We start from the raw sequence: 10,411 nt of genomic DNA on the forward strand, positions 1-10,411 counted from the left end.
TTCACTTCCTAAAACGGTTTTCATGTGTGTTTTGGGTTTGTTTGTTTTGTTTTGTTTTGTTTTGTTTTGTTTTGTTTTGTTTTGTTTTGCTTTGGTTTCTCAGAAGTGGTACCCCTATACTTGCTTTTCTGGCTGCTTCTTTGGTAATCTGTCAATCCTTATTCACTCTCTCATTCATCTTATCCACTGCCATGTCTTGTCTGTCCTCTCTATGAAGATAAGTCCCAACTTCAACTCTAGATCCCTATTTTCAGCTGACTGCTAGACATCTCTACTGATATCACATCACCAGTATTTCCTTTCCTAACTTATTTTTCTTGTGTTGATTATTTTGCTTATTAGCATTAACCATCCTTGCATTTAGGCTTATTTATTCTTTTATCAAAAATGTATTAAGTGTGTAGTATGTGTCTTCCTTTCACTGTACCAGATCCTGGAAAAACCTAAATTTATGAATGAGATATGTTTCCTCTCTTCAAGGAGGTCACAGTGATTAGAAAGTTAGATATGTGAATAAATAAATGAGAACTTTATGATTAATACATTATTGAAGTATATATATAATTCTGTTGGAAGTCAGGTATTCAAATCTTTGAGATAATCGTTGTTTTCTAATAGTTTTTCCCCAAGAAAAATTTTTCTCTCAGAACCATCTAAAAATAACTATCTTGACAAGCAGGGGTTTCCTGACATTATTAGGTTTTCTAGTAGATCCTGTTAGAGATTTCATAGAATGGATTCCTGCAGGGGGTAGAAAATTGGATCAGACAACTTTTCAGTTGAGTGTGTATTCCAGAGGTTCAGAAAGCTAAACAAAGGTCAGAATGCCTGACAGAGAAAGTTTTCAGTCAGAAGCTCATCCAAAGCCTAATAATTATTAAATATTCCTATGGTAGTAATTTTCTTCAAGATGTATTATAAGAAGTTTATGTTATCTTAAGAAATTGTGGTTTATATACACAATGGAATACTACATGGCAATGAGAAAAAATGAAATATGGACTTTTGTAGCAACGTGGATGGAACTGGAGAGTGTGATGCTAAGTGAAATAAACCATACAGAGAAAGACAGATACCATATGGTTTCACTCTTATGTGGATCCTGAGAAACTTAACAGGAACCCATGGGGGAGGGGAAGGAAAAAAAAAAGAGGTTAGAGTGGGAGAGAGCCAAAGCATAAGAGACTGTTGAGAACTGAGAACAAACTGAGGGTTGATGGGGGGTGGGAGGGAGGAGAGGGTGGGTGATGGGTATTGAGGAGGGCACCTTTTGGGATGAGCACTGGGTGTTGTATGGAAACCAATTTGACAATAAATTTCATATATAAATAAAAAAAAATAAAAATAAATAAATTAAAAAAAAAAAGTTTATGTTATCTTAATCTTACCTGTGTACCTGCATCCAGGGCTTTTGAAAGTTGCCCATTTATGTCAAGTCAACACTAGATATTTATCACCACAGATAATTATTGAGCTCCTTCCATATCCTAGGTACTTGGGGTATAATGATGAATGCTGAGCAGATGGTTAAGCCGGGGTGTAGACGTGTAAATAATGCCTTATTTAATACAGCATAGTAAATGTTATCATAGAGTACATCTGCCTAGGGGAGTGAGTCTTGGAGACATTAGACCTGAGGTATGAATAATCAGTTTTCTTGGGAGAAAGGACATTGCAAGCAGAGGGAGTAGCATCTACAAAGACACTGTCTTGAAAGGCACGTTGTGTTCACCGAATTACAGATTGGGTGGGGTGGAGTGTGGAAGATGAGGTTGGAGGGACCACATTAGGAAGGGCCCCTTTGTGTCATAATAAGGGTTGTGATCTTTTTCCTTTATAGAACAAATGTTTATTGTTGTAAAGCAGGAGAGTGATTTTGAACTGTTAATAGAAACTTTAAAACCAAGACAAATACATGTCTCTATAATAGCACTTTGAAGAATATACATCTTAAAAGTTAAGATTGGTATTCAGTTTAGCTCCACTTTAAGTTCTAGTACCAGTTTAAGTTCATTTCCAGTTTATAATAAGGTATATTATATCTATGGGCAGATAAAATAAAGAATAAACCAAGTATACTTGCATTTAATCTAATTTACTTTTGTAAAGAAAGCATCCTATGTAAATTGGTCCTGAGTTTTGCTTATTACTACCTTGGATTTTAAACTGAACTTTACTTTGGTCTGAAAAAACTTCCATTTTCCCTTTTTACTTTCAAATATTTAAAAATTGAGATCTTTTATTATTCAGTGTATTGCAGGCAAAAGACATGTTAAGGGGAAATACAACATTTAAAACATCTTTGTTTTGGGAGACAATACAGTGCAGTGGATGAAAGTACAGGCTCTAAAGTCAGACAGACCTGGATTTGAATCTCGTCTTCCATTTCAAGTTGTGGGATTTTATTTTATTTATTTATTTATTTTAAAACATTTTTTTTTTCAACGTTTATTTATTTTTGGGACAGAGAGAGACAGAGCATGAACAGGGGAGGGGCAGAGAGAGAGAGGGAGACACAGAATCAGAAACAGGCTCCAGGCTCCGAGCCATCAGCCCAGAGCCCGACGCGGGGCTCGAACTCACGGACCGCGAGATCAGTGACCTGGCTGAAGTCGGACGCTTAACCGACTGCGCCACCCAGGCGCCCCTCAAGTTGTGGGATTTTAAGCAAGTTACTCTAACCCTCAGTTTTCTCATATATTAAAAAAAAAAAAAAAATGAGGGCAATACTAATACTTCTTCATAGGGTTGTTATAAGAACTAAGTGAGATAATGCATGTAAAATATTTGGCTTGAATACCTAGAATGTAGTAAGTATTCAGTATTTGTTAGTCATATTATGGAACATTTTCCCCCAAGTTATAATTGTTTTTACAAGTGAAGAAATAGAAAGAAGTTGTTTGCTTTTAATCTGATTTTCTCTTTTTATTTTTTCTTCATCTGTTTAGTGTCTTTTTCCTTGGAGCCATCCTTGTAATAACAGCTACTTTCCTATATGGTTATGATCCCAAACCTACAGGCAATCCTACTAAAGCATAGTATATACTATCTTTAACTGGTTTTTCACAATGGTGCACTAGGAATCTCAACATTAATCTTGCATAGAGGACTTCTACAGATTCAAAGAAGATATCATCACGCTGAATCTCATCATATTCAAATGGTTTGAAAATATAAACATTTAAGGCTAAAGTATGTGTATATGTTAATAAAATACCTATTACATCTAGAAATCAAAGCTTGAAAGTACTTCCAGGGATTAGAATAATTATTGGAAAAATAATTATTGGAAAAAACTTGAAATCTGAGTTTAAAAAGATTTTACCTTTTGATTGCTGCAGAAATGTCCTATGCACTCTTTGCAAGAGCACACAACAAATGTCCGATACCAATTTTTGCAAATTAGATCTATTTAATCTTATTAAATGTTTTTTATCTTTTTCTGTACAGATATATCAAATCACATGGAATATTCAAAGTTTGAAAATTATAATTATAATTGCCTATAAAGCTGTGAAGAAATAGAAGTATGATTTGAAAAACATTTTCATGTATCTGAGATTTTTATATTTATACAAAAGATTACTAAAGAAAGGATTGCTAAATGTTATTTGTTCAACTACATAAAATTTGATAAAGTTACGTTCTGGGTCTAATTTGTCAGAGAATAAAATTCATATTTAAATTTAATGTAGAGAAGTACACACATCTATTTCTCCATCTACGTTTTAAGATCTTTTAGTGCTTTGAAACTGCTGAAAGCAATCCAGTTGCTCCTGTGCTAGAGAGTAGCCAGAGACTTTTGCACTAATGGAGTTTTGTCCTTAATCTCTTAACTATATTTCTTTTCTGTAAATCAGATAAATCCTTAATATTACTTTAAATTAAATTTCTGTATGTGGTAATTTCCATTGAAGTTTCAAAATGTAATTTAAAGGAAATAAATACTTGTTTAATAATTTAAAATAATTATTGTCTAACATCTCCACTTGGAGAATTTTGAACTATCAAAGCATATACTGTATACATCTAGAATGTTTTTAAATGAATATTTTACTCGTTGATCTGTAAAAACTTCCTTTAATTAAAAACAACAACCAAAATAATTGTAGTATAGATGTCAACGAATTGAGACCAAAATGACCTTTCTTAGAGACATTCCAGATTGCCATGATGTTTCATTATTTTAAATGGCACCATAGCTATAACTCAAGGCTGCTCAGAAGAACTTTTTAAGCCTCTCATAAACCCACCATCCCCAGAAATACTGTGGTCACATGTCTAGGAGAGGTAGCCAATTCTGAGTCCCTTTCTGTGGCCCTAAAAAGCTGCTGGGAAGGAACCACTACTTTGCTTTTAAGATAGTGGTTTCTTTTCCATTTTGATTAGCACTGGAGTTGAGGTTGTAAATTACATGTGTTATTTAATAAGTTGGTTCAATGGAGAGAAAATATAGCAAAAATGATAAGGTGAATTGGTGGGCAAGAATACTTTCTAAAAATGGAATATAGGTTTAACTTAATTATTGACTATATAGACAGAATTAACCTATTGTGTATAAAACGTATTTTACTTTATTTTTTCATTCATGCTTCATATATTTTTAAAAGTCTTCCATTCTAATAGTTAAAAACTGTAGAAAATAAATATTTTTATATAGTTATAATGGATTTTGTTAAATAGAATTTGGCTCAAAAATACTGTGTCACAAACTGTTGGATACTTTTGGCTAATTAGGACTGGCTATATTACTTTGCTTATGCAAACCTATTCTCTACAGGACACAGGCCTAATCTATTCCATTCAAAGCTTAAAAGTGTTTAAAAGTACAAAATACTTTTAAATCAGTTTCCTGGTAATTCCAAACTGACACTAAGCAAACTTTCTGGTAGCCTGACTTATGATTTTCAGTGACCACCTTTGAGAGCATTTGTTTAATAACTTTACCACATTTTGAGCATGGTTTTTTTAACACCATTCTGATGTACATCTTCCTACCTACTGCCAAGTGAAATCTAAATCCTGCAAATGCACAGAATTCAAGAGTAAATATAAAGATTTATATTTGGCCCACATTGAAGTACTAGTTGGGTACTTACATATTAATTCAGTGTACATTTACAATTAATTGTTAATTCAGGTTTAGTCTGTCCCTTCAAAAAATGATACAAGCAAATATTGGAAATCAGACAGGTTAGTTACCATTCTAATATATTTTCAGGTGGCCAAAATAACAGTTTTCAAGATTCTCAATAAAGCTTATAAAAATATAATCAAAAGTTGTGACAAAGGACAAAATAGTCTAAAGCATATTTTCAAATGAAACATTTATTAGACAAGCTTAGTTTATATTTTGATTATAGGTTTGAAGATGTTATTAGAGATTGGGTTATGTAGCTTATAATTTTTAATTCAGAAAGAAAGAATCATATTTGAGAAGATGGGCCTGTAGGCTATATCATGTCATATATACAGATAATGCCATTTTCCTCTGTGTGTGGTGTGTGTTTTGATGACCTCCAAAAGCCTTATTGTATCAATCTTTTATAATGATGACTCCTTTATTATTTAAATTCTTACTTTTTGAAGTTTACTTGTTATCTCTTAACTACTTTGTTCATTATAAAAATGTGCTAACTCATGGGAGAAGAGTGCCAGTTGGTGGTTCTATTAAAAATTAAGAATATGGTATTTGGGAAGAAAAGTTTGAAATTCAACATGTAGATGTTTCAACACAGTAGTATCACCAGTTCTTTAATAAGTATTTTTAGAGAAGTTGTAGGCTACTTTTATGGTGGAAACTGTAGTTTAGAGGTGCAAAACTTAAATGTTTACATAAATTTATATCGAATGTCACAATTTCGTAGAAGGAAAAGTAGTTTGATATTTAAGCTAGATTCTAAGGAGACAGAGTTTGAAAAGAAACTAATTGACTTTGTACCCAGTAGACTTAATGTAATATTGATTATTCTTAAGAATTGATACACTTTTCCTACATATCAAATTATTGGACTTTTAAAATGTCATTGTATAGTCATTCAACTGAATTTTGTTTTGTTTTTAAAAATAGGGTTTAGCATCTCTTGTTTTACTTACACTTTCATTGTTATAATATTTAATTACACATGGATGTATGCTTTACGTGAGAAAAGGTTTATAAAAGTTATTTATGCTATATTGAAAGTCATCTTAAGAATCGCCCAGATATGTAGCATATTTAAAGAAATTACAGGACCAAAGAAAAAGCACCTTTATCAAAATCTGGTCCTATGTGCCTTGCTTTACCAAATACCTGACTTTTCTGGAGGATATTACTGTAATTCACAACTTTGGACACATGGGAAAATTAACATTTTAAGAATAACTACAATTCAGTTTTTTGGATGTTTCAACATTTGTTCTTTAAATCCATTATCTAACAGAATATTAAAATAGGTATATTATATAAGCATTAGTAAACAGTACTTATTTAAATAAATTATGCACCGTTGCTTCATCATTGAGCTTTTGAAACTTTAACAAATGTATATAGATGTCATTTTGTTATTTTATTTCTTATTATGAGGTATAATTTACTGTGATTTTTAAAATATTTTTTTAATGATTTGAATTCTGATTTTGTTTATATGTCTGTGTATTTCATTTGTTTAGAAAGATTCCTTTGAGTATGGAAATGTGATTTGTATATTTAAATTTTTTATGGACATAATTAGAGGAATGTATAAATTGGTCTTTTGTTAAATGGCTTTTTAATTGATAAATTTTTCTTTGTCATTTTTTGGTATGCAGTTATTATCTATTTAGAAGATTTATGAAAAAGATTATTTTCATAATTAACTCTATATAAATTTCTTCCTATAATTCTTGTTTCCCTTTTCACCTGTGTTTGACTTAACCATGAATTAGATTCCTTTCTATATATCAGAAATGACTTCCTGATCTTTTCCATCATCGCTCGTTACCTTTATCATGTGTGATCTTCTTTCTTTTTTTCTAGCCTGTGCTCTAGCATGAAAGACTGGGTTTTATTTAAACTAGTTAGAACTTCTCTACCTGTGTGATAATAACCTAATTTTTTGTTGTTTTAAATAAATTATCTGTTTGCCAGCTTCAAGGTTAAGTAATTATAGTGATTGGTATATATTCTCTTCATAATGTGAATATAATTGCTTCTATTGTGACTACAATTCAGTGCATAGAGATCAAATGATAAGCAATATAAAAGATTTCATTCCTACCTCTATTAGTGAAATATCCTTGTACAAAATTGTACAAATGCTTTGTTTTAAACAATCACTAAAGAGCATCAATATTTAATTTTATTTTATTGTATACTTTGGTTTCTTGTGAAAAATCTTTACATTTTTTTTGGAATTGGAATACTTCTTTTGTTGGAAGTATATCACAATCCTTGAATCCCAGTGCCATGCAAATACACCTCCTAATCCAAATTTTATGGATAACTACTGCCATTCAATAGTCAGACAGTGACCAGCATTCGTAAAAATGGTCTTTCTTATGGTTAAAAGTTTTGAATTCCTTCAAAGCAGGATTGATTACATATATATTCCAGAAAAGAAAATAGCAAAGAATAAATAAATTGCCTTCACATCCCAAGGATTTGAAATTGTACTATAGTAGAGAGAATCTCGGTGACTGCAAATTCAGGGATTTCCCAAATTTACCTTCAGGTTCAATAATCCACTAGAAAGACAGAACTCCCTGAAACCGATTCTATTCATAATCATGTTTGTTACCAAGAAAGTATACAAATTTGAACCAGCCAAAGGAAGACACATATAGGGTAGAGTCTAGGAGGGGCCCAGACTCCTTTCCAGGTGTCTACTCCCTGTGGAATCATGGACCGTGTTATCTACTCCTGGCCACAATGTACACACAGTATTGCCAGTCAGGAAAGCTTACTCTGCTTTGATGTCCAAATTGTTTTTAATTTTTCTGTTTGTTTATTTTTGTGAGAGAGAGAGAGACAGAGTGTGAGTGGGGGGAGGGGCAGAGAGAGAGGGAGACAGAATCTGAGGCAGGCTCTAGCTCTGAGCTGTCAGCACAGAGTCTGATGCGGGGCTCGAACTCAAGAACCATGAGATCATGACCTGAGCCGAAGTCGGATGCTTAACTGATTGAGCCATCCAGGCGCCCCTGGTGTCCAAATTTTTATCAAAGCTTTCTTACTTGGAATGATTGATTCTTTGCCCACATGGTTGAACTTACTAGCTCTGTCCCTCCCTGGAAAACTGACATCAAGTTATAGGGGCTCATTCTGAGTCATCTTGTTAGCAGAAATTATCAGGTGTGAAGTCCTAAAGATGTAGGCCAGAACTTTGTTTGGGTAAGGCCAAATTCCTTACTACACAGTGACCACTTATGTCTATACACATTCTTCTGAACTGATGAGGATGACACAAACAATGTCAATTTGTTTATAGAGACTTTTAATTTATACTTTATCGTTTTAATTTGAGAAATGTCAAATGATTCTAAACATGTGACTTGGGAGTAGAAAAACATATTTGTAGTCTGATACATTGCTAAGTAGCACATATAGTATTCATTTAGTTTTCAGTTCTGATGTTTAATGACAGCCTTATTAAATGCTGAACTATTTTAAAGAATACATTTAAATTAATTTATAGATATTTTATACTGTATATTAATGTACATTGTGAGCTAATTTTATTTTATTTATTTTATTTTTTGCCAATTGAAAATTACAACATGAATGCCTCTTTGGAGGGACTTCTTTTACTGATAATTATTATTTTTTTAAGTCTGCTATATGGTAGTGTAGTAATTTATTCTGCCCATTAGTAACTAATATTTGAGGACATTTATAATATTAATGGAATTTAATCTGAGAAGTTCAACTTTTTTTTACATTTCATTGTTGCGTATTAGTAAGAGATAGTCAAAATAATTGTGGTACAAATTATTATGTCAAAAACATAATAAATGCTTGGTGTTAGTCAACAATTCAATTTTTGGCTTAAAGTTCTTTGCAAGAAAGAACATTTGGTTTATTTCACTAATAGGAATATCTCTTAATGCTAGGATGGCCTCTTCTTGGTATTTCTTCTCCTCTGGAATTTTAGTATACGTTACCTCTGTATAAATGGAGTTGAGTGAAGAGGTACCATTTATTCCAAATAAGAGTACATAACCAATTACTATTGTAATGAGAGATAGACAGATAGGGAGACCAATAAGCCTAAGGAGTTTAAGATTCAGAAATAGAAGCCCACATGATATATGATGAAACCAAATAGGGAGTTTAAGGAAAGAACAAAGCCATAAATTGCTCTTTCAGGCAATGGCGAGGATGAATTTTCCACCATTTTCCCTATGGCTTTAGATAATCTTGGGTCTTGGGGCGCCGGGGTGGCTCCATCAGTTAAGCGTCCTACTTCGGCTCAGGTCATGAACTCACAGTCTGTGAGTTCGAGCCCCGTGTTGGGTTCTGTGCTAACAGCTCAGGGCCTGGAGCCTGCTTCGGATTCTGTCTCCCTCTCTCTCTGACCCTCCCCCGTTCATGCTCTGTCTCTCTCTGTCTCAAAAACAAATAAACGTTAAAAAAAAAATTTTAGATAATCTTGGGTCTTTCAAGCACCCACTCAGGCCCTTCCTGGCAGCTCAGGCAGCTCAGCACCAAGTCCATTTTTAGCTAATTTTAAATTACCATTAACCATTGCTATTATAAGGAAAAGTTAATAGAATAAAACTATTACCATTTGTTACTTTAGATGACAGTACAGATTCACTGTTAATTGATAGGTCCACATTTGCAGTCATCCTTTGCTAGGGTTAAGCATCAGCCCTCCATTGGATCTAGCCAACTTTTCATTTATGAATGTATTTACATGTATTCATTTAGGACTTCTAATATGTAGAAATAACTTCTTTAAAACAAGTAACATACTTTTCCTTTGGAAATAGTTTACTAGAGATACTCACTTCCATCCTTTTTAAGTAGACCTCACTGAAGATTTAAAAGAATAATGGATATTGTTATAATGTTTTGGGAGTAATCATCTGAAAATACACTCATGTTAAAATGTGCTTTAAATGTAAAGTATTTAAGGGGTTTAATTGAATTTGCTAAATCAGACTTGTGTATTTTTTAAAAATATTTTTATGTTTATTTCTTTTGAGAGAAAGAGAGCGTGTGTGTGTGTGAGCAGGGGAGAGGAAGAGAGAAATCGAGAGAGAGAATCCCAAGCAGGCTGTGTACTGTCAGTGCAGAGCCCATGGTGGGGCTTGATGTCACCAGTCCTGAGATCATGACCTGAGCTGAAATCAAGACTTGAGTGCCCAACCGGCTCAGCCACCCGGGTGCCCCCAGACTTTGTGTGTGTGTGTGTGTGTGTGTGTGTGTGTGTGTGTGTGTGTGTGTGTGTGT

General features: G+C 33.1%; 1 protein-coding gene and 1 pseudogene across 4 annotated transcripts in view; one reads left to right on the forward strand and one right to left on the reverse strand.

Moving 5' to 3' along the window:
* The window catches only part of SLC35A3 (solute carrier family 35 member A3), a 55,081-nt gene extending 48,585 nt beyond the window's left edge, over positions 1-6,496 (forward strand). For all 4 annotated transcript variants that reach the window (XM_040471087.1, XM_040471083.1, XM_040471085.1 and 1 more), the window contains exon 8: positions 2,949-6,496. In XM_040471087.1, coding sequence (XP_040327021.1) covers positions 2,949-3,039 — 91 coding nt within the window. In that variant the 3' untranslated portion in view covers positions 3,040-6,496. The remainder of the gene's footprint in view (positions 1-2,948) is intronic.
* Positions 6,497-8,952: 2,456 nt separating this feature from the next.
* Positions 8,953-9,463, reverse strand: LOC121017853 (phosphatidylinositol N-acetylglucosaminyltransferase subunit P-like; annotated as a pseudogene).
* Between the last annotated feature and the right edge of the window lie 948 nt (positions 9,464-10,411).

Source organism: Herpailurus yagouaroundi, unplaced genomic scaffold (assembly GCF_014898765.1).
Source record: "Herpailurus yagouaroundi ecotype Mexico unplaced genomic scaffold, PumYag 77, whole genome shotgun sequence".
Lineage (NCBI taxonomy): Eukaryota > Metazoa > Chordata > Mammalia > Carnivora > Felidae > Herpailurus > Herpailurus yagouaroundi.